Source organism: Bufo bufo, chromosome 2 (genome assembly GCF_905171765.1).
Source record: "Bufo bufo chromosome 2, aBufBuf1.1, whole genome shotgun sequence".
Lineage (NCBI taxonomy): Eukaryota > Metazoa > Chordata > Amphibia > Anura > Bufonidae > Bufo > Bufo bufo.
The window spans coordinates 325,039,122-325,064,563 of NC_053390.1; the positions used below are offsets into that span (position 1 = coordinate 325,039,122).

At 46.1% G+C, this 25,442-nt stretch overlaps 1 protein-coding gene across 4 annotated transcripts in view; it reads left to right on the plus strand.

The window, feature by feature from the left end:
* Positions 1–25,442, plus strand: part of FANCC (FA complementation group C) — a 232,816-nt gene that overhangs the window by 178,071 nt on the left and 29,303 nt on the right. For all 4 annotated transcript variants that reach the window (XM_040416994.1, XM_040416993.1, XM_040416992.1 and 1 more), the window contains exon 9: positions 24,755–24,807. In XM_040416994.1, the coding sequence (XP_040272928.1) occupies positions 24,755–24,807 (53 nt within the window). The remainder of the gene's footprint in view (positions 1–24,754; positions 24,808–25,442) is intronic.

A 25,442-nucleotide genomic window follows, 5' to 3' on the forward strand; every position in this document is an offset into this window, starting at 1 on the left:
TAAACAACACAATGTAACTCCAAGTCAATCACACTTCTGTGAAATCAAACTGTCCACTTAGGAAGCAACACTGAGTGACAATCAAATTCACATGCTGTTGTGCAAATGGGATAGACAACAGGTGGAAATTATAGGCAATTAGCAAGACACCCCCAATAAAGGAGTGGTTCTGCAGGTGGTAACCACAGACCACTTCTCAGTACCTATGCTTCCTGGCTGATGTTTTGGTCACTTTTGAATGCTGGCGGTGCTTTCACTCTAGTGGTAGCATGTGACGGAGTCTACAACCCACACAAGTGGCTCACACAAGTGGCTTATCCAGGATGGCACATCAATGCGAGCTGTGGCAAGAAGGTTTGCTGTGTCTGTCAGCGTAGTGTCCAGAGCATGGAGGCACTACCAGGAGACAGGCCAGTACATCAGGAGACGTGGAGGAGGCCGTAGGAGGGCAACAACCCAGCAGCAGGACCGCTACCTCCGCCTTTGTGCAAGGAGGAGCACTGCCAGAGCCCTGCAAAATGACCTCCAGCAGGCCACAAATGTGCATGTGTCTGCTCAAACGGTCAGAAACAGACTCCATGAGGGTGATATGAGGGCCCGACGTCCACAGGTGGGAGTTGTGCTTACAGCCCAACACCGTGCAGGACGTTTGGCATTTGCCAGAGAACACCAAGATTGGCAAATTCGCCACTGGCGCCCTGTGCTCTTCACAGATGAAAGCAGGTTCACACTGAGCACATGTGACAGACGTGAGTCTGGAGACGCCGTGGAGAACGTTCTGCTGCCTGCAACATCCTCCAGCATGAACGGTTTGGCATTGGGTCAGTAATGGTGTTGGGTGGCATTTCTTTGGAGGGCCGCACAGCCCTCCATGTGCTCGCCAGAGGTAGCCTGACTGCCATTAGGTACCTAGATGAGATCCTCAGACCCCTTGTGAGACCATATGCTGGTGCAGTTGGCCCTGGGTTCCTCCTAATGCAAGACAATGCTAGACCTCATGTGGCTGGAGTGTGTCAGCAGTTCCTGCAAGACGAAGGCATTGATGCTATGGACTGGCCCGCCCGTTCCCCAGACCTGAATCCAATTGAGCACATCTGGGACATCATGTCTCGCTCTATCCACCAACGTCACGTTGCACCACAGACTGTCCAGGAGTTGGCAGATGCTTTAGTCCAGGTCTGGGAGGAGATCCCTCAGGAGACCGTCCGCCACCTCATCAGGAGCATGCACAGGCGTTGTAGGGAGGTCATACAGGCACGTGGAGGCCACACACACTACTGAGCCTCATTTTGACTTGTTTTAAGGACATTACATCAAAGTTGGATCAGCCTGTAGTGTGTTTTTCCATTTTAATTTTGAATGTGACTCCAAATCCAGACCTCCATGGGTTGAAAAATTTGATTTCCAATTTTTCATTTTTGTGTGATTTTGTTGTCCGCACATTCAACTATGTAAAGAACAAAGTATTTCAGAAGAATATTTAATTAATTCAGATCTAGGATGTGTTATTTTTGTGTTCCCTTTATTTTGTTTGAGCAGTGTATATACGCTTCAACCACTCATTCAGTAAAATAATATTTCCTGACATCACTCCTGATCTTAACCCCAGCTAATTTCAGATTGTGCCCCTTGTTCTTGTGTTTAGGTTCTTATTGAGAACACTTCCCTACTGAATCTTATTTAACCCCTTAAGGACCAGGCCATTTTTTGCAAATCTGACCAGTGTCACTTTATGTGTGAATAACTTTAAAACGTTTTTACTTATCCAGGCCATTCTGAGATTGTTTTTTCGTCACATATTGTACTTCATGACACTGGTAAAATGGAGTCAAAAAAATTTATTTTTATTTATAAAAAAAATACCAAATTTACCAAAAAGTTTGAAAGATTTGCAAATTTCCAAGTTTCAATTTCTCTACTTCTATAATACATAGTAATACCTCCAAAATTAGGTTTTAATTTACATTCCCCATATGTCTACTTCATGTTTGGATCATTTTGGGAATGCCATTTTATTTTTTGGGGACGTTACAAGTCTTAGAAGTTTAGAAGCAAATCTTGAAATTTTTCCAAAAATTTCCAAAACCAACTTTTTAAGGACCAGTTCAGGTCTGAAGTTACTTTGTGAGGCTTACATAATAGAAACCACCCACAAATGAACCCATTTTAGAAACTATACCCCTCAAGGTATTAAAAACTGATTTTACAAACATTGTTAACCCCTTAGGTGTTCCACAAGAATTTATGGAAAATGGAGATGAAATTTCAGAATTTCACTTTTTTGGCAGATTTTCCATTTTAATCATTTTTTTCCGCTAGCAAATCAAGGATTAACAGCCCAACTCAATATTTATTGCCCTGATTCTGTAGTTTACAGAAACACCCCATATATGGTTGTAAACTGCTGTACGGGCACGCGGCAGGGCGCAAAAGGAAAGTAACACCATATGGTTTTTGGAGGGCAGATTTCACTGGGATAATTTTAACTTGCCATGTCACATTTGAAGACCGCCTGATGCACCCCTAGAGTAGAAACTCCAAAAAAGTGACCCTATCTTGGAAACTACGGTATAAGGTTGCAGTTTTGTTGGTACTATTTTAGGGTACAGATGATTTTTGGTTGCTCTATATTACACTTTTTGTGAGGCAAGGTAACAAAAAAATACCTGTTTTGGCACGGTTTTAATTTTTTATTATTTACAACGTTCATCTGACAGGTTAGATCATGAGCTATTTTTATAGAGCAGGTTGTTATGGACGCGACAATACCAAATATGACTACTTTTTGTTGTTTGTTTCAGTTTTATATAATAAAGCATTTTTGAAAAAAACATTTTTTTTGTGTCTCCATATTCTGAAAGCCATAGTTTATTTTTATTTTTTGGGTGACTGTCTTATGTAGGGGCTCATTTTTTTCAGTTTGATTGGTACTATTTTAGGGTGCATATGACTTTTTGATCGCTTGGTATTACACTTTTTGTGATGCAAGGTGACAAAAGAAATGGCTTTTTTGACACCATTTTTTTTTTTTTCTTACGGTGTTCACCTGAGGGGTTAAGTCATGTGATATTTTTATAGAGAAAGTTTTTACGGACATGGCGATACCTAATATGTCTACCTTTTTTTATTTACACTAATATCATTTTTGAAACAAAAAAAATCATGTTTTAGTGTCTCAATAGTCTGAGAGCCATAGTTTTTTTATTTTTTGGGCGATGAGGTGACTGTTTGGTATTATTTTGGGGGGCATACGCCTTTTTGATCGCTTAGTGTTGCACTTAGTGATGTAAGGTGACAAAAATAGCTTTTTTATTTACACTGTTTTTATGTTGTCTATCGGACGGGGTGGATCATGTGATATATTTATAGAGCCGGTCGTTATGGACGCGGCAATATTTTATATGTGTGTTTTTTCCTTTTTTTATTATAAAATTTGGAGAAAGGGGCGTTTTTTATTTTTTTTACTTGAAACTTTTTTTTTTTATTGAAAACACTTTTTTTTTACTTTCTTTTTTTTAAACTTTATTTCTGTCCCACTCTGGGACTTCAACTTTTGAGGGTCTGATCCCCTCTGCAATGCATTACAATACATCTGTATTGTAATGCATTGCCTGTTAGTGTATGACACTAACAGGTTGCCTGAGGCTGGATCTCCTCAGCACCCGTAGAAGGCAGTTCCCGATGCCGTGCAAGCCTTTGGGCAGCCTCTGCACGGCATCGGGCTGCCTTGTCACGCATCGAGTCTCCGCCACAGCAGCGCGGGGACTCGATGCGCTCCCTCAACTTCTATGTCGTGGTCAGCGCGGACCGCGGCATAAAATGGGTTAATCCGCAGCGATTGCCGGGTCACATGACCCCCCTCGGCATTGTCACAGGGGGCCTGCTGAATGATTTCAGCAGGCACCACGTTCCGATCACCGCCCGCCGCGCGGCAGTGATCGGAAATACAAAGGGCGTACCTGTACGCCCTGTGTCCTTAAGGACTCGGACATCAGGGCGAACAGGTACGCCCTGTGTCCGTAAGAGATTAAAGGCTATGTACACCTTTGGGGGCTAAAAATCATTTTTTCAATTGGTCTTTTTTAAAAATATGGAGTCCTTTTCTCTGTACAGAGATAATATGCTCTACCAGCAGAATCTGAATTTTCTCTCTGCTCCGTCTGACAGGGAGCTGACAGGCTCCTTATCTCTGCTCTCAGACCTTACAAACACTTATCAAAGCTCAATCCTTATCTTACTGATAAGAATGTGGCTCAAATAAGTGTTTATGACCTCTGTAGGAGAGTACCTGGGGTGGTGGTAAACGGGAGGTACGTGCCAGCGGGGGTCCTGGCCCCGCTGGAGTAAGAGCCGGAAAAGTGCATTTTGCAGCGGTTACGCTGTTAACAACGGATCCGGGCCGGCTCTTATTGGGAGCAGGCAGATATGCGGGCGGGTGCCTGTCTCCCCACGGTCCAGGCCAGGTTTTGCAGGGAAGGGTTAAAACCTGACCAGCAACAAGGGTGTGGTGCACAGTGTGGAGCTTCTGTGTTCTCTGGCTGTGAGAGTGAGGAGTGGAGCTGAGCTGGGCTGCGTGCTGAGGCCTGTAAAGGAGTGTGCAGGGACCCGCAGTTGAATCCAGGAGGGATCCATGTCCTGTGGCTAGGAGCCGGACCCATGGACTTACTTCACCAAGGAGAAAAGGTGACATTACTCCTGGCTTTAAATAGACTTTGCTTTATGTGACTGAAACAGGCCTCAAGTAGCCTGCAGCAGGGACTTGCTGTGTTTGAACTATTATTTTGCTGTGTGTGACCACCCTCCCTATGAACTGCACCGTCTTTCACAAATATGCACCGTGTGAATAAACAAAGCATTGTGTTTTACACCAAGACCGGTCTGTGATGCCTCTATACTGCACTCGCTCCCACTGCCTACCAGAGCGGATCCCCTCAATTAGTGGCTTCAGCGGGCAAACAGCAGTGAGGCCGAAAAATTGTGTTGTTTGAACTGTATGTCATATATTAAGCCGGCAAGTTTTGTGGCTCCAGATAAGATGGAGGAGGCCATTAGACACTTGGTGCAAAGTAATGAGGAGGCTACTCGGAGACATGAGGAAGCCCTGAGAGACCAGCGGCAGTTGAATAGTCTACTGGCCCAGCAACTGGCGACTATGCAGGAGTCCATGCGTGTGTTACAACAACAAGCCGTTCCAGGGGGAACCGCAGTCCTACCTGCTGCCCGGGATAAGGTGCGCTCAGCGTTAAGAAAGATGGGCCCCGAGGATGATATCGAGGCGTTCCTGATGGTCTTCGAACGCACTGCGGAACAGGAAAGGTTACCTGCAGAACAGTGGGCCGAAGTAGTAGCACCATTTTTAGTGGGAGACGCACAAAAGGCCTACTTCGACCTCAGTCAGGAGGAAGCCAAGAGCTATAAGAGGCTGAAGGGGGAGGTGTTGGCTCGTCTTGGGGTTAATACCTATGTGCGTGCACATCGAGTCTACCAGTGGGCCTTCTCTGAGTCCCGGCCTGCTCGGTCCCAGGCCTATGACCTGTTACACCTAGTAAAAAAATGGCTGCAGCCTGAGACATTGAGCCCCTCGCAGATGGTGGAACGGGTGGTGGTCGATCGTTTGGTGCGGACCCTGCCAAGGGCCATACAGTGCTGGGTTGGTCAGGGAGACCCCGGCAACCTGGATCAGTTAGTAAGCCTAGTCGAGAGGTATGTGGCGACCCAGGACTTGGTACGGGAATCTCGTCAGGCTCCCTCTCAGGCTAGGGATCCGGAAAAAGGGACCCAACCACAAAGGGGGGGGGGGAAGGCTAGTCCTACTCCAGGGAAGAGAGACCGGGGAGGGACCACGGGGATTCAATGTTGGCACTGCCACGGCCTGGGACATAGGGCAGCGAACTGTCCTCAAACACCTGAACCCATGGACTGCGGGTTCGCTCGCCGGTCCTCTTTCTTTGCCCGGCCTGTATGTACCGCAGATGCCTGGCCGGACGCCGATATGCCACCTCTGTGCCAAGTCTTGGTCGATGGGCATCCGATTAATGCTTTGCTGGACTCTGGGAGCCTGGTAACCCTAGTGCATGAGTCCTTAGTGTCTGAGACACTCCCAGAGAAGCAAACCCTGTCCATTGTCTGTATCCATGGGGATCGCTGGGAGTACCCCACTGCCAGGGTTACCATGTCCGTGTTGGGCAAAGAGGTGCAGCATGTCGTCGGAGTGGGACGCCAAATCCCTTATGCCGCCATACTGGGAAGGGATTTTCCTTTATTCTGGACTCTATGGAAGAGTGATATGCCTTCCCTTAGGGACAGACGACAATCTGGCCCAGTGCCCAAGGATCCCGATGCGGGGATACCAGCCGTAGGGGTCACCACATCACCTGTAGAGTGTCATCCCGATAGGTTTCCCCTAGAGGTGTTGGCAGGCGAATCCGTGGAAACCCCGTCCATCCCGGACCTGGAGGTATCCTGTGACACGTTTGGGACCGCCCAGCTCCAGGATCCGACATTATTGCGGGCGAGGGAAGGGGTGACAGTGGTAAATGGGGTGGCTCAGCACCCAGGGGCCGACTCGGTGTTTCCCCATTTGGCTTTTAACCAGGACCTGCTGTATAGGGTGGACAAAGTGCAGCACGAGGTAGTGGAGCAGCTGGTGGTACCCCAGCCATACCGCCGTGTTGTACTGGACTTGGCCCACTCCCACGTGCTGGGAGGACATTTGGGCGTAAAAAAAACCAAGAGCGGATTCTGCAAAGGTTCTATTGGCCCGGGGTTTATGAGGAGGTCAAAAGGTTTTGCCAATCCTGTCCAGTGTGTCAGATGACGAGCCCCCAGCCCCACTATCGCAGTCCCCTAGTACCCATGCCCATCATTGAGGTCCCCTTCGAAAGAATAGGGATGGATCTGGTAGGCCCCATAAACAAGTCGGCCAGAGGGCACCAGCATATCTTGGTGGTCTTAGACTATGCCACCAGATATCCTGAAGCGATCCCACTACGTCATACTTCAGCTAAGCTCATAGCTAAAGAACTCATGGGTATGTTCGCAAGAGTGGGGATTCCAAAAGAGATCCTGACCGACCAGGGGACACCCTTCATGTCTAAGGTGACGAGGGAGCTCTGCAAGCTTTTAGGGGTTAAACGGTTACACACGTCCGTATACCATCCTCAAACCGACGGACTAGTGGAGCGCTTTAACAAAACCCTAAAAACTATGCTTAAAAAAACCGTAGCCAAAGACGGAAAGGATTGGGACTTGTTGCTGCCGTACGTATTGTTCGCAGTGCGAGAAGTGCCCCAGGCCTCTACGGGATTCTCGCCCTTCGAGCTATTGTACGGTCGACGGCCAAGCGGGTTGCTGGACATCGCTAAAGAGGCGTGGGAGCAACAGCCCACCCCACACAAGAGTATTGTAGAGCATATAGAAAAGATGCAGGACCGTATCGAGACAGTCCTACCAATCGTCCGGGAACACATGGAGGCCGCCCAACTGGCACAGAGCCGGGTATACAACCGGAGTGCCCAGGTCCGGACATTTAACCCGGGTGACCGGGTACTGGTGCTAGTCCCCACCATTGACAGTAAGTTTTTGGCACGGTGGCAAGGTCCCTACGAGGTGAAAGAGAAGGTAGGGCCAGTGAATTACAAGATATCCCAGCCAGGCCGGCGGAAGCCAGAACAGGTATATCATGTAAATTTACTGAAATCGTGGAGAGATAGGGAGTGTCTCATTGGGGACGGCCCAAGCACTGTCTTGTCTGCGGGGAAGATCCCAGCTCCACCCGAGGTCCCGGAGGGCACCTCCACGGTAAAGATAGCGGGTGGTCTGTCGACCAAACAAGCTCAGGAAGCCAAAGAGTTGGTGAGTCGAAATAGGGACGTGTTCTCTGAGCTTCCTGGTCGAACTTCGGTAGTCCGACATGACATCGTCACCGAGCCCCACGTCAGGGTACGGTTAAAGCCGTATCGTGTACCGGAGGCCCGGCGACAGGCCATTTCAGAAGAAGTAAGGTCGATGTTGAGGTTAGGGGTGATTGAGGAGTCAAGGAGCGAGTGGGCCAGCCCCATAGTCCTCATCCCAAAACCTGACAGTACTCTGCGCTTCTGCAATGACTTTAGAAAGCTCAACGAAGTGTCGAAATTCGATGCCTACCCCATGCCCCGGGTAGACGAGCTCATAGAACGGCTAGGGAAAGCTCGCTATTTCTCGGTCCTCGACCTCACAAAAGGATATTGGCAGGTGCCTCTCACTGAGGCGGCAAAGGAGAAGACTGCCTTTGTCACCCCCGAGGGGTTATTTCAGTACCAAGTTTTGCCCTTTGGCCTACATGGCGCTCCAGCCACCTTCCAGCGATTGATGGACGTCATCCTACGGCCCCATCGTCCATATGCTTCGGCATATCTGGACGACATCATCGTGTTTAGCCAGGACTGGGAGAGTCACCTGCCCAAGGTACAGGCCGTAGTCGATTCACTTAGAAAAGCCGGACTGACGGCCAACCCAAAAAAGTGTTCGATCGGGTTCGAGGAGGTCCAGTACCTGGGATACGTGATTGGGCGGGGAGTTGTCAAACCCCAGGTAGACAAGGTTGAGGCGATCAAGAGCTGGCCCAGACCTCTTACCACCAAGCAAGTACGTTCGTTCCTAGGGATGATAGGATATTACAGGCGCTTTATCCCCAACTTTGCCACACTGGCGGCCCCATTGACAAGACTTTTAAAGGGGAGGAAGACTGTGATGGTCCGCTGGGATGAGCAGGCGGAAGAGGCGTTCTCCCGTTTGAAGTCGGCTCTGTGTGGGTCCCCGGTTTTGGTGACACCAGACTTCACACGGGAATTTGTCGTTCAGACGGACGCCTCTGGAGTGGGCCTAGGGGCAGTACTCTCTCAGGAAATCAGTGGGGAGGAACACTCTGTTGTCTTCCTGAGTCGCAAACTCACCCCAGCGGAAACCAGGTACAGCGTGGTAGAGAGAGAATGCCTGGCCATTAAGTGGGCCCTCGAGTCCCTTAGGTACTATCTGTTAGGGAGAAGGTTCCGTCTGGTGACCGACCATTCCCCTCTTCAGTGGATGAGCCGGGCCAAGGAGGGGAGTGCCCGGGTCACCAGATGGTTCTTATCCCTCCAGAATTTTAAGTTCAGTGTCGAACACAGGGCAGGCCGCTTACAGGGGAATGCCGATGCCCTGTCCCGGGTACACTGTTGTACGTGTGTCCAACCTCTCAGGATTGAACAGGGTGTGCAACCCTTCAGGGTTGAACCAAGGGGGGGGATATGTAGGAGAGTACCTGGGGTGGTGGTAAACGGGAGGTACGTGCCAGCGGGGGTCCTGGCCCCGCTGGAGTAAGAGCCGGAAAAGTGCATTTTGCAGCGGTTACGCTGTTAACAACGGATCCGGGCCGGCTCTTATTGGGAGCAGGCAGATATGCGGGCGGGTGCCTGTCTCCCCACGGTCCAGGCCAGGTTTTGCAGGGAAGGGTTAAAACCTGACCAGCAACAAGGGTGTGGTGCACAGTGTGGAGCTTCTGTGTTCTCTGGCTGTGAGAGTGAGGAGTGGAGCTGAGCTGGGCTGCGTGCTGAGGCCTGTAAAGGAGTGTGCAGGGACCCGCAGCTGAATCCAGGAGGGATCCATGTCCTGTGGCTAGGAGCCGGACCCATGGACTTACTTCACCAAGGAGAAAAGGTGACATTACTCCTGGCTTTAAATAGACTTTGCTTTATGTGACTGAAACAGGCCTCAAGTAGCCTGCAGCAGGGACTTGCTGTGTTTGAACTATTATTTTGCTGTGTGTGACCACCCTCCCTATGAACTGCACCGTCTTTCACAAATATGCACCGTGTGAATAAACAAAGCATTGTGTTTTACACCAAGACCGGTCTGTGATGCCTCTATACTGCACTCGCTACCACTGCCTACCAGAGCGGATCCCCACACCTCTTAATAATTTAGAGATAAGGTTTATTACATGACTGCCATAAAGTAAAAGTAGGATGCACACTGCTACAAAAACAGTTAATCCTTTGTGACAGAACGGCTCAATATTTTTAATAAAGACCAATTGAAAAAAATATTTTTAGCCCCAAATGAGTAAAATGCAATTATAAAAAAAAAATGTCCCTAAAGGTGTACATAGCCTTTAAACCTTTAACATATTTAAAGATTTTGATCATGTCCCCACTTTCCCTTCTTTCTTCTAGATTATACAGATTAAGTTCTTTAGGTCTATCCTGGTAAGCTGCTGCCAGCTGACCCATTTGCACCCCCTGACAGTACTGCTGTCTCCTTTATGCCCCCTATAGTACTACTGTCCCTTTAGTGCCCCTATACAGTACTGCTGCCTCTTAGGGCCCTTTTTAGTACTCCTGCCCCTGTCCCCTTAGTGCCCCCTAACAGTACTGCTGCTCTTTGGGGCCCCTTTACAGTACGCTGGCCCTTAGTGTCCGCCTTATAGTACTGCTGCCCCCTAAATGGCACCCTTAAAGTCCTGATGCCCACATGAAGAAGTGCTGTGTTCTCTAGTCAGGTAGTAGAACACAGCACTTCTTTATCTGAGACTTGGCTGTGCAAGCAGAGTTTTAGGTTTGCCAAGTGCCTGTTACATGAAGTGCTGTGCTCTCCCCCTTGATTACAGAACACAGCGCTTCATCATATAACTGAGGCTTGGCGATCCTAACGCTCTGTTTGCACAGCCGAGTCTCAGATGAAGATGTGCTGTCTTCTATAGTCAAGTAATAGAACACAGTGCTATATCATATAACTGAGACTCAGCAATCCTAACACTGTGCTAGCGCAGCCGAGTCCCTGTTACATGAAGAAGCACTGTGCTCTTTTACTTGACTACAAAAAACGAGCACTTCTTCATTTAAGCCTCTGCCGCGCAATAAAAAAGCAAAAAAAAAAAAAGACCAAAGTGTCCATAGCCATTAAACAAGGGACATAAACCTGATGGGATTATTACAGCAAAGATCCAGTAAGGACAGGAGGACAACGTAACATAGAGACTTTACTGATATTTTTGTACGACTCATCTGAGGTTCTGATCTTGACTCTGATAAATGTCTGGGACATGGTGTCAATAAAACGGTCTAATTTGGTGCAGAGGAGATTAGATGGCAAGTGATCGTATTCTCAATCCTTTTCTGGAAAAGAAAAGACCCTATATGTGACAATCAGAGAGCAAGCATGCTCTGATTGACAGGGGACTGATTATATGTTAGGTTTCACCCGCTACTGTACTAAAGGATAAGTCAGGAGCCTCCATTCCAGATTCCGTCAAAAGTATAGGACAGGATAGTTCAGCATGCTGCGTCTCCTGGGCCTGTAAAATGGCGGGCTTTCTAATCGAAACCACATACCCGTTAGGTGCATTCTGTCAGGAGGCATTCATTTTATAGGTAGTTCGGTCTGTCAGGAGGCATTCATTTTATAGTCCGTGCAGTCCATCAGCAGGTGTTCATTTCCATCACGGTTTTGTGATTATTGTAATTTATTTTGCGCCATTACATTTTTTGCAATTACTAATAACAAATTGTGAAATTTTACTTCTGCATTTATCCTCTTAAAGAAAATAAACAACTATACAGTGTCTTGGTATATATACAGAAACATATCTGTAGATACTAGTACATTGTACTTGAGAATACATTAAAAAGGGAAGATTGCTACAAGTGTTTAGTCAGAGAAAATCCACCTATTACTAACAATGGGTTCTGTAGCTTTCTGGTTAGAGCATCTCTCTCCAACACAGAAGATCCTGGGTTTAAGACCCAGCATATACAATATTAAAAGTAGAGACAGAATTAAAGTTAAATATACAGGGGTACAGTATCCCCAAGCATTGGGGATACCCTCCTCATCCTCATAGTGCTGATTCCACATATATAGAAACGCAAACACTATATGTAGCAGCACATTGATTCATAAATAAAAACACTGGAAACATGGGTTAATCTGAATTGCATTATTTCTATACTTGCTTTACAAAAAAATGTGAAGCTTTTTGCGCACATTTTTGATCGAAATTGTGTCGGGCAAGGTGGCTTCTGCAGATGGGAGCCTAACGCTATCAGACTTGCCTCTACTGGTCTTAGGAGATATGCAAGTGCCAGTTCATAGTGTGTAGTGAGGCCCCGCCCCTCACCCATCTCGGCAGCTCTGCAAGTGGTGGCAACCAGTCCTGCTCACATTCTAGGACAGGTTGCTTGCGTGTATTTTCAATCATTCCCGGAGAACCCCTTTAAATTCTTAATACATGGCATTAGTGCTTAGTTCACAGTTTTAGAAAAGATCTTTTTACCCTCTATTTTTCTTAAGAGTAGATCTTAATGTGGGAATTGATATCCATATGCACAGAATCACAACAGAATTTCGACTTTTTCAGGGAGTTCAAGATACAGTATATGTAACATTCATACCTTTTTTTTTTTTTTTTTCATGCATCCAGATATGACGTTTAGCTTAAACACTGCAGCTTCATACTTTGGCTGGATATTTGTGGCCTCAGAGACAATGCCAAAGATGCCAGGGACCTAGCTATGAATTCAGAGGTAGCAGTCACACCAGAACCCTTAACTCTAAGGGCATCCAAAAGTCCCTCTTCCACATAAGAAAACACCAGAAACGTACATGGCTACTTGTGGCGTGCTGTTTTTTCAGATTTTACTCTGGGGCTTAGGAGTTTCAAGCTATACCTTTGGGTGCAGTTCTCATTGTAGACTCAATGAAAATGACAAATTCTGATATTTATTCAGCCACAGACAATTATTTTTAATTACCTAGTACCCTGAATATGTTAGAGGTGTCTAATGAAGAAAGTGGCACGCTTTGGAAAAACATTACATGAATAAAGCAACTCTGTAGTATCCTGGACCTGCTTCTTTTGGATGTTTTTCTGAATATGTTAAAGGGGTTGTCTAGCCTATCCTAAGCGATGGCCTTTCATTCACTAGCTGATCAGCAGGGATCCGATTTGGGTGTAGTTTTGTTGCTGGGAGTAAGTGTGAGCATTACTCTAGTAACAAGTTACTCTCCACTACAAGATAGAGCTGTGTAATTACGGCTTTCGAGCTACACCCAAACAGCTGATCGGCAGAGTTGCAGGGTGTCAGACCTCCAACGATCAGGTAGGGATGGCCAATTTTGATGATTAGTAAAGGCTGGACATGTTGTGCTATTTAGGCTGTGAATGATGTACTAAAAGCATTCTCATGCAGCTGTTCATTAATATCAATGCCTTGGTTCCAGAGGACATTGAAATTTTAGTCAGAACTTTTCTCTGTCATGAAAAGTCCATAAAACTGACATTTTAGTTTTCTCTTGTTTCAGCACCTTTACTCTTTTAAACCAATGGTTTCTGGTTTCCTATGGAGTACAATGCTTGTCTATCTCCGGAACTCCCATATAAATGAATGTACCGGCCTTGTACATACCTGACCGGCCGGTCTGTTTACTTCAGGGGGCTCCACAGGGTATGGGGTTCCCATTATCATGATTGGTGGTGGTCCCAGCAGTAGGACACCCCACTGATATAATAGTTATCCCCTATCCTGTGGTTAGGGGATAGCTCGACATAACCATAATACCCCTTTAATTGTTCTCACACAACTTCTGAATTTTGGCCTAATTTTTATTAAATAAATGACCGCGTATTTTTTCACATGTTCATCTGAGGTTGTATTTACTTCATTTTAAGACCTTCTAAGGCTACTTTCACACTGGCGTTTCTGGGTACGCTTGTGAGATCCGTTTCAGGGCTCTCACAAGCGGCCCAAAACGGATCAGTTTAGCCCCAATGCATTCTGAATGGATAAGGATCTGTTCAGAATGCATCAATTTGCAGCGTTTTGGTGACTGTCTGACTATGCGGAGCCAAACGGATCCATCCTGACTTACAATGTAAGTCAATGGGGAAGGATCTGTTTTTAACTGACAAAATATGATGCAATTGAAAGCGGATCCGTCCCCCATTGACTTTCAATGTAAGTCAAGACGGGTCCGTTTTGATTTATCCATTTTATTTAAAATAAATAATGCATATGAATCCGTTCTGAACGGATACAAGCGTTTGCATTATTGGTGCGGATCTGTCTGTGCAGATACAAGACTGATCCGCACCAAACGCGAGTGTGAAAGTAGCCTAAGGAACAGATGTTTTTTTTAATTCCTGATACCTAAAACCATAGAATTGAAAGAGAGTGTACTTTGTTTTTCTCATGACTTTAGATGAACCCTGTAACCACAATAGACATTACAGATTTAAAGACATTTCTTGTGGCTTCACGCTGCCTTTAGAATGAGTTAACACATACAGTAGGCAGTAGAATAATATATTACCTCAGTAGAATTTGGTGCCCTCGGGTTCTGTCAACAGTGACATTGATGCATTTTTCATTGCACAGGAAAGATAGAATGTCTTCAAGTCTTCTGAAAAAGTAGCTTGTTAAAACTATTTCTTTTTTTGTAGGCTCTGGGAGTCATGTGAGCTGCATCCTGTTTTTAGCAAGCCAATAGATTTGTCTTTGGCAATACTTTAACAAATTCTTGTCTAATGCTGTTGCTTTGTAGTAGGCTCAAATAAATATACGGTATATATAGTACTGTGCAAAAATTTGTCAGGTTGGGGAAAAATGCTGCCAAGTAAAAATGCTTTAAAAATAGAAGACGTTAAGTTTTTTTTCTTATTTTTATTTTAATCAAATAACAAACTGCAAATTGAATTAACAAAAGAGAAATCAATATCAAATGAATATTTGGTGTGACCACCCTTTGTACCTATAAGAACTGATACTGTTTTGAAGGCACTTACACACAGTTTTTGAAGGAACTCGACAGATAGGTTGTTCCAAACATCTTGGTGAACTAACCACAGATCTTCTGTCCATGTAGTCTTGCTCAAATCCTTTTGTCTCTTCATGTAATCCCACACAGACTTGATGATGTTGAGATCAGAGCTCTGTGAGGGCCATATCATCACTTCCAGGACTCCTTGTTCTTTAGACTGAAGATAGTTCTTACTTACATTGGCTGTATGTTTGAGATACATGTCCTGCTGCAGAATAAATTTGTAGCCTTCATGATGTCATGGCATGATAAATAATTATCTGCCTGCATTTCTCAGCATTGAGGACACCATAAGTCATGTCCAAATCCCCAACTCCATTTGCTGAAATGCAACCCAAACTTGCAAAGAAAACACCCACCATCCTTCACTGTTGCCTGCAGACACTTGTCATTGTACTGCTCTCCAGCCCTTCAGCAAACAGACTTCCTTCTGTTACTACTAGATATTGCAAATGTTGACTCATCAGTCCAGAGCACCTGCTGCCATTTCCCTGCCTCCGAGTTCCTATGTTTTTGTACATAGTTGAATCACCTGTCATTTTTTTCACATTGAAGTGTGGCTTTTTGGATACAGTTCTTCTATGAAGGCCACTTCTGGCAAGACTTCTCTGAACAGGTGATGGGAGTACTGGGGTCCCACTGGTTTCTGCCAATTCTGAACTGAAGTCACTGCTAGACATCTTCCGATTTTGAAGGGAAGTAAGCATTATAGTGGACAGTTATGAGGACCGTCGACTTAGACGCCGGTCTTCGTCCCTCCAGCGCTGGCGGTTCACCCCCCTAAGTTATGTAAAGGTGCCGGCCTCTACATAACATTGTGGATTTAGACCATTTTCCACACCTAAAACAGGCATGGAAAATTATAATTGAGACGGACCACCCTGCTTTCGCTCTTCCCCCCCCCCCCCCGCCCCCCCCGACCTGGTGTGAGCGGCAGAAAAGGTTAAGACGTAAAAAGAACAAGAAGTTCTGCAAGTAATAATATGGCCTCCAAAGAGCCCTGAGGAGGAGGGACGGAGAAAGCTACCAGAACAAAATGGGCAGGCCAAAAGAGATGCATGTTGATTAAACAAGCAAGGGAGTAAAGTGGAGAAGACAGGGGCACTTGAAGACTCAGGGAAAGTAAGATGGAGAGAATTAAGCCAAGAGAAAGACCTGGTGGCATGGAGGAGGGGGGGGGTAATAGAGGGTCTGATTTGGCAACATGATAATACAGTGTGTGGAATAAGGTATATTATTGACACTGCTAAATGACCTACACTATAATAAGTAGGTGCTACCTTGCTACCTGTTTGGACAAAATCATGGCTCTAATAGCAGCAGCCAGGTAGTAGATCCAGCCATAAAGTAGCGCCTACCCAGTAAATGGAGCCAGTCATTTAGCAGTTCCTATAGTGCAGCTCATGTATACCAGGCCACACAGCCAATGTTTTACATTGAATTTCCACGGCTTGCCTGCACAGTTTTACATATTTAATAAAAAAAATTAGATTTGTAAAATCCTTGCTGTCAATAACTGCATCACAAAATCATAGAAATGAATGGTAAAACCTATTCAAAGTGGTAAGTGGCCCACACAAATAATAGCAAGCACCTTGTCCACCAGTCACCTTGTATTGTCCATTTAACCAGTGCCAGCTACAGCTTAAGTCTTGAAAATTTTGAACTAGCACAGTATGGCACCACAATCTACAATCCATCAATAATTTAAAAAATATATATATTCTGTACTAATCAATATTCTGTATTCCCGGTTATTTGATTTACCCTAAATCTTTATATGTGCCCTCCACCCCCTTCTCCAGTAAGCAATTATTCTATTATAGGTAGACTATTCTGCATATTTAAAGTTGTTTTAAACTCCAACAACCCCCGACGTTGTCCTGGGTGCCCTTTTGTGCACCCCTATTCTCATAGGGCCTCCTGTTTAACCTAGGATGAGAATGATAACAGTTCTGGACAATCTGCTCTGCATTGTGACATTCCTGTGTTATTCCTCTGTGTTTGAAACTCGTAAGCATTAGTACTTGTTTGTACTGGATCGTATAAAGTCTTTGTCAAAATCTTGCATAGTTTTTACTGAGGACACCGGGTTTTACGCTTTTTGGAGTGTCAGCTATATGTTACAGCTGACACCTACTGACAATGGGGTGGGCTCAGATCCTGAGTCTTTACTATCACTGCCCTGTACGTGCAGGTCAGATGTTTGTAAGGCATTAAAGGGATTTGATTATGTTTACCTGAAATCCCTAACTTGGAAATAGCATAGCTTGATGTGCAACACCGTTTCAGTTTCTCCCGTGCACTGCAATGGGAACTACTGAAATAACGGTGCGCCAGCCCACTCCACTGTTTCCTGCCCACCTAGTGGTCAGAGCTTAGTCCCATCTCACCTTAGTAGCTGTGAGATTAGACAAACCCATTAAGTTTCTTTTTGATTGTGTTTGCATTAAAAAAGCTAAAATGATGACAAGCTATATATGAGAACAAAGCGTGTTTGTGTTGCAGAGAAGGGAAAGAAGCAAGAAATGTGAACTCCATCCTCATATGATTACACAATACAAAAATTGTAATTCACATGTACCTATTTTAAGGCTAGTTTCACATATCCAGCAAAAGATCTGGCAGACTGTTTTGGCAGAAAACAGCCTGCCAGAGCTCTCTGGATCTGACATTCCCAGGTGGTACCGGAATGCTCGCCAGCCCCCTTAACTATAATGCCAGGTAGTGGCCGAATCTCTGCCGGACCCCATTACAGTTATACAGTTATAGTCGAATTTAGAGAGCTCTGATAGGCTGTTCTTTGTCGGAACAGCATTCCGGATCTCTTGTCGCACATGTGAAACTAGCTTAAGTTACTTTTTTTTTCTTTTTTTTTTTAACAAACCTTCTTCCCATCATCCTGCTAACCGATCACAGAAAGCATAGCTTTGCCCAGAAAGAATTTGTTATTCAGGCAGGAGTTTAAGCAACAAGCAAAAAAGTTAATTTATAAACTATGGGCTCCTAAGAAATAGATTTTTGGTAGTTGAATTCATTGTAAACATCTTTCTTTCATGTTTCTTTGTCGACATGTGAAATTTAGTTTTGAACAATTTTAATAAAATCACAAGCATCATCAGTAAAAAACTAAACAACAAAAAAAGCCGGAATTAGACTTACCGGTAATTCAGTTTCCACGAGATCACCACGACGGCTACAAGGAGATTGACCCCTGACCTCTGTAGGGGCAGGAACAGAGAGAGGGTTTAAATCCCCCCCTCCCACCACCAACACCAGTGTGTCCAAAATTACAGAGACAGAAATAGGTGGTGAGAACACAAAATAATAAGTCGAGAGGGTATTACTTCATAACCTCCCAGGTAAGGCTAAAGAAAGGGTAGGGAATATATGTGCCGTCGTGGTGATCTCGTGGAGGTCTAATTCCGGCTTTCCACCTCATCACCACGACGGCTACAAGGAGATATAAAAAATTATAGCTTAGGGGGGGGGGACCGCCTGAAGGACCTTACGTCCAAAAGACAAGTCTAAACTAGATAGGTCTAACCTATAGTGTTTTGTAAAGGTGCGGATGTTAGACCAAGTAGCGGCTTTACAGATATCCTCAAGAGGAGGACATAGCCCGGGTAGAGTGAGCTCTCAAATTTGAGGGGCAAGGCAGGCCTTGGGACTCATAGGAAATGGAAAAGGAATCCTTAATCCACCGTGCTAAGGAGGACCTGGAGGCTTTTAGACCCTTATTCTTACCTGAGAATAAGACAAATAGGTTGTTGGATCTACGGAAACCTTTTGACACTTTGAGATACCGTAAGACTGAACGCCTTACATCTATTGAGTGAAAGTTAGATTCCCTATCATTAGAGGGATTACTGCAAAAGGAAGGTAAGACCATCTCCTGGTTACGGTGGAAATCTGATACTACTTTTAGGCAAAAAAACCTGGGTCTAATTTAAGAATGATCCTATCATCGGAGATACGGAGATAGGGTTCTTGTATCGATAGTGCTTAAAACTCGCTTAGCCTTCTTGCGGACGTGATGGCCACCAAGAATGTGGTCTTAAACGATAGATGTTTGGTGGAACAACTAGATAGGGGCTCAAACGGGGCAAGTGTTAAGCCTGTGAGCACCGTATTGAGGTCCCCGTTGGGGATCCTGGATTTTAGAGAGGGGCGTAGTCGAGAAGCGGCTTTCATAAATCCTCAGATCCAGCGATGCCTGGCTAGATCTTGATCAAAAAAGCAAGCTAGGGCCGAGACCTGTACCTTCAGGGTGGAGGGTCTAAGACCTAATTCAAGTCCCTGCTGGAGGAAGTCCAAGATTTTCTGAAAATTGGGCGGCTCTAAGTTTGGGGCAGGGTTACCAATCCAGGCACAGAATCTCTTCCAAATCTTTAGATAAATCGAGAAGGTAACCTTCTTCCTACTCGCTTTTAGGGTAGATATCACTTTGTCAGAAAACCCTTATGACTTCAACCTCTGGACCTCAGGATCCAAGCTGACAACTTGAGGAAGCTCGGGTTTGGGTGTAGAATTGGCCCTTGATGAAGCAGGTCCCTCCTGGAAGGAAGAGGCCATGGGTCCTCTTGATAGTTTTTTTAAGGCAGGGAACCAGTTCCTTTTCGGCCAATAGGGAGCTATTAGAATTAGCGTTGTATCTTGTAGGTAGAGTTTCTGGATTATCCTTTGCGTTCCTCTTGGAGGCGAACAGGTCCACTTGTGGAGTGCCCCATCTTTCTGCCAGAACCTGAAACACGTCCTGATTTAGAGACCATTCGGTATGATCTATTAACTGGCGACTGAGATAGTCTGCTTCCACATTCAGTATCCCTTTTAAATGAATTGCGGAGATGGATCTCACGTGGGTCTCTGCCCAATTGATGATCTTTCTTGCAATGGACATTAGTTTCTCCGATCTCGTGCCTCCCTGGTGAGAGAGGTAAGCCACCGTCGTCGTATTGTCTGAAAGAATCTTACGTGTTGACCCACGAGAAGGATCTCTGCAGCTTTCAGAGCTTTCCAGACTGCTTCCAGCTCTCTGAAGTTGGAGGATTGAGAGCGGGTTGTTGGAATCCAGGAACCCTGAAACAAGTGATCTCCCACTTTCGCTCCCCATCCTTTTTTTCTTGCATCTGTAAGCACTTGAATGTAGGGAGTCTTCTCCCAGGCAACTCCCAAGGACAGATTGCCTGTGCTTTTCCACCAGTCCAGGGAGGTCTTCACCACTAGAGGGATCAGAACTTTGTGATCCAAGGAGAACTGTTCCAAGTTCTGAGAATCCATGACTGGAGGGATCGGAAGTGGGACTGGCTCCATGGGATGGACGGAATGCAGGACGAGAGAAGACCCAGGAGACACAGGCTTCCCTTATGGGACAAGACCTTCTGTTCTGGAATCGTCGAACCTTCAATTGGAGGTTTTTGACCTTGTCTGGTGGAAGAAAGGTATGTTGAGCTCGGGAATCCAGGATGATGCCCAAAAACTGGAGAGTGCTAGAGGGTACCAGGTTGATTTTTTTTTTTTTTGGTTCACCAACCACCCTAGATCTTGGGTGAGAGACAGGAAGGTTTGTAGGTCTGTTCTGAGTTTGTTCTCTGAAATCCCAATTAGGAGGAAATCGTCCAGGTATGGTATAATCACCAGTCCTTTGTGTCTCAGGAAGGCCACCATCTCGACTACCAGTTTCGTGAAGACTCTGGGCGCAGATGATATCCCAAAGGGAAGGGCCGTAAACTGGAAGTGATGGGTTACCCCCTTGTGGTCCTGAATGGCAAATCTCAAGAACCTTTGTGACTCTGGATGAATTGGGACGTGGTAGTAGGCGTCCTGAAGATCTACTGAACACATCAGGGCATTCCTCCCTATTAACGGAATCAGGGACTTTAGGGATTCCATCCTGAACTTCCGATAGATTACAAACTTGTTTAGGGCTTTCAAGTTTATAATTGTACGGAATGAGCCTTCTTTTTTCTCTACCAAAAACAGGTTCGAATAGAACCCTTGTTTTTGCTGTGTTGATGGGACTTGTACTATCACATCCATTGCCAGAAGGCTTTGAATTCCTTGCAGAATCTTTTTGCGTACATTGGAGGAGTTTGGGTTGGTAACAACGAAGCGGTTTGGGGGAGATGAAGAAAGTTCCACTGTCTTGACTTTCCTTTATCCCTAAAGGATCTATTCTGGCTAGTGGGCGCCCGAAAGGGATATTTCCTTTTATAGGGTCTCTCCTCTGGGAAACCCTTTTTCTTGTCCGCAGCTTTTTCCAGGATACGATCTTAGGACAGGGCCAAAGACGTATTCCCCTGAGAACGGGATGGAGCATAGTTTCATCTTTGATGTGTTGTCGCCTGACCAGCTCTTCATCCACAAGGCGCGGCGGGCCGCGTTGGAGAGCCCGGCGTCCTTCGCAGCAAATCTGACAGATTCAGCCGAGGCGTCTGCCATAAATGCTGTGACGGACTTCAATAGGGGGAGGGACTTTAGGATCTCCTCCCTGGGAGTATTATCTCTGGTGTGAGATTCCAGCTCATCTAGCCACAACCTCATGGACCTTGCTACCGAGGTAGCTGCGATGTTTGCTTTTAAATTAAACATTGCCGCTTCCCACGATTTAAAAGGCTATCTGCCTTCCTATCCATGGGGTCACGCAGCTGAGAGGTGTCTTCGAAGGGCAAGGCAGTCTTTTTATTGACTTTTGCGACTTGAAATGTCAACTTTTGGTGTTTTGCTGAAAATTTTCACCTCATTAGTGTCAAACAACAGCCGGTTCTTAAAGGACCTGGACACCCCCAACCGCCTCTCTGGGTTGGACCACTCGTCGAGCACCATACCCGTATGTTCTCATTAATTGGGAACACCCGGGTCTTCTTAACCCTGAGTCTCCCAAACATCTCTTCCTGGACTGAGTGGGCTCTTGGGGTTTCTTCTACCCCCATAGTGGCCCAGACAGCCCTTAGAAGGGACTGGCATCTCATCCAACGAAAGGCAAAATTTCCTATCTGATTCAGTAGTACCAATATCAGAGGAAGCCGCCTCGTCCTCCCAGGCTCTAGATGATGAAGCATCTTCCTCTATCATCTCCGGGTCTGATAAAGAAGGAGATGGTCCCCTTTGCTTTTTATGTGGATCCCTGGGTAAGGGGGGCATTTGGGATAAGGAGGTTTTTCCTGAGCCTCCTTAGTGATCTGGGAAGAATAACCCCCATCAGCCATGTTAAGTATACATGGAGATAAATAGCCAGAAGCCCTAAGCCAGAGATGTGGAGGAGGAGGAGGAACAAGCAACCTGGTACAGTGTCTAATAACAAGTAACAGGGCAAAAAAGCGCTTCCCCACAGGGGAACTTACGGCAGGCGGCACAGAAGGGTCTCCAGGGGAGCGGGGTTCAGTCGACATGACTGCACGCTGACTCCGATGTACGCCGGTACACTGAGACATTCGGCACTTGCAGGCGCCGAAATTCGAACAGGAGACGCTTCCTGGATGACGTCACTTCCCCCGCCCTAAGCCGGAAGTGATGTCTGCCGCTTTACTGAAGCGCTTAGGCGCGCACCCGGCGATAGCCAAACAGGCCCGGCGGGAGATCGCGACCCGGGAGCAGGCTCTCATCTAATAATGGAGCGAGACCTCCCTCCTTCACCCCTGCCCAGCATTAGTACGCCGACCGCAGGAGGGCAGGGGGAACACCGGTAGGTGCCAGGAAAAAGATCTGTCTTCATCTCCCCACAGGGAGACTCTCTCTGCCCCTGTCCTCTGTAGGGACAGGAAACACTGGTGTTGGTGGTGGGAGGGGGGATTTAAACCCTCTCTCTGTTCCTGCCCCTACAGAGGTCAGGGGTCAATCTCCTTGTAGCCGTCATGGTGATGAGGTGGAAACTTTAAACTTTTAATACTACAAGTAAGGCTATTTTCACAGCACTGCAAACATACCGAGAGGCGGCCGGAATGCGGTTTTTGTCCGGCTGCCTCTTTGCCGTGCTGTGGCCGGACCTCCGGCCCGCCCGCATTATTGTGAATGGGGCCAGAGCGGACTTCCGCCAGCACGGATCCGGCAGGCTGTTCTGGCGGGGGAACAGCCTGCCGGATCTGTGCTGGCGGAAGTCCGCTCTGGCCCCATTCACTATAATTTGGAGTGTGAAAGTAGCTTAAAAGTGTGCTATGAGAGTAAAAATTTCAGCAAAATTATGAAAACCTGGAACAACTGCTAATAATACACACTAAGAAGACAGGTTGGCATTAGCAGGAGGTGCTCAAACCCACATGCAGTTGTGCATATATATATAGGGGAGCAAATCCTGCACTTGTGGCCCGTTGCTAATGGCAATCCCCAGCAAAATGCATACAATGGAGTATGCCCGCGGCGAACCACAAGTACCACAATAGACATCCTACACAAGGTAACAAGTGCGGATGTCATAATTAATATAACAAAACAATAACAAACACAGGTGCACTCTGCAGTCTCACTAAATCCTCAAACTGATTTTAAAATTGAGAGATTAGTCAACATGTCCTACGGTGTAGAACATGTCTAAGCCCGGACACCACGACAAGGTTTCTCAAGTAGCCCGGGACCCTACACTCTCCTACCTGAGCCGTATGGGCGATACCAGGAGCCAGTGGGCAAATTACAGGAGCATAAGGCCGACTCACAAACAACTCACCAGTTACCTCCAGCATGTGGCCATGCTTGCAATGGGAGGAGGGAGGAGTCTGTGAGTCCCACTCAAGACTTGCTGATATGTCCCAGGCCTCACAGGTGCACCTAAATGTGACCTGTAGATGGAAAACAGGCACATTTAAATAGGAGTTTATACACCTCCAGGAATCTATATATACAAACTAAGAAGACAGGTTGGCATTAGCAGGAGGTGCTCAAACCCACATGCAGTTGTGCATATATATATAGGGGAGCAAATCCTGCACTTGTGGCCCGTTGCTAATGGCAATCCCCAGCAAAATGCATACAATGGAGGATGCCCGCGGCGAACCACAAGTACCACAATAGACATCCTACACAAGGTAACAAGTGCGGATGTCATAATTAATATAACAATATAACAAAACAATAACAAACACAGGTGCACTCTGCAGTCTCACTAAATCCTCAAACTGATTTTAAAATTGAGAGATTAGTCAACATGTCCTACGGTGTAGAACATGTCTAAGCCCGGACACCACGACAAGGTTTCTCAAGTAGTCCTGGAGGTGTATAAACTCCTATTTAAATGTGCCTGTTTTCCATCTACAGGTCACATTTAGGTGCACCTGTGAGGCCTGGGACATATCAGCAAGTCTTGAGTGGGACTCACAGACTCCTCCCTCCTCCCATTGCAAGCATGGCCACATGCTGGAGGTAACTGGTGAGTTGTTTGTGAGTCGGCCTTATGCTCCTGTAATTTGCCCACTGGCTCCTGGTATCGCCCATACGGCTCAGGTAGGAGAGTGTAGGGTCCCGGGCTACTTGAGAAACCTTGTCGTGGTGTCCGGGCTTAGACATGTTCTACACCGTAGGACATGTTGACTAATCTCTCAATTTTAAAATCAGTTTGAGGATTTAGTGAGACTGCAGAGTGCACCTGTGTTTTGTTATTGTTTTGTTACAACTGCTAATAAGCATAAATAGTGAACCTGCGACACTTCTTCAGACAACGATGCATCTACATGATAAAGTACCAAATATAATACTAATGCAGTAATAAAAAATTGAATAAACCTACCATACCACTCATGTATACGAAAGGGATGGAGATGCTTCAGATGCTGGGCGGGTGGGGACCAGGAGCTTACAATGTCCCTGTAAATACTATACAGAGCTCACGTTGTGAGAAGGGCAACCCCATCCGAAACCCGCCCCTCAATTAAAAGTGAGCCTATTGTGACCTGATTAAATGTTTTATTAGATTTTCTTGTCTTTTTCTCCCTAGCCTCAAGCTGCTTGTAACCCGGCCATATTTAGTGTAACTGATGACATATTCAGGTAAGACTTTGTACTGGAGAGCGGACAGTGCTGGCACCTGCGCTCTTCAAGTTTAACTGAGGGCATCAGCCTCAACTGTTTCACTGAGCATGCACCGAGCCCAGTGACATTTTCAGCACTGGGGGGCATAGTGTATGAGCGGAGAGAGAGGCATGCTTGGGCTCTGGAGGGGATTTGGGGGGGGGGGAGCATTCCTAGGCTCCTTTGAATGAAAATAACCGTAATGCCTCATTAGCATAAATATAAAAGTGGATTTTTATGAAGATATAAAGCAAGCTCCAAGGAAAAAGAAAACATATGGAAAGAATGTCTGAAGTGCTGTAGGGACATACGTTTGCTTAAATATTGATTATCCAGGTGACAGATTCACTTTAAGTAAAGAAAGCTTAACGGGGCTGTCCTGGTTCTGGATATTGATGACACCTCCACATATTGATGAGCGCCCGAGCTATTCTCAGTAGGTGCTTGAAGTGGATGGAACTGGAAGCCGAAAGCCCCGTCCACTGTATAGTGACTGTGACTTGAATGGGAGCCTAGCTGCAGGAACCCAGCACGGTCACTACACAGTGAAAAGATCTTTCTTCTTCTTCTGGCTCCATCCACTATGTTAATTATGACTCTGGCAGCTTCTGCAA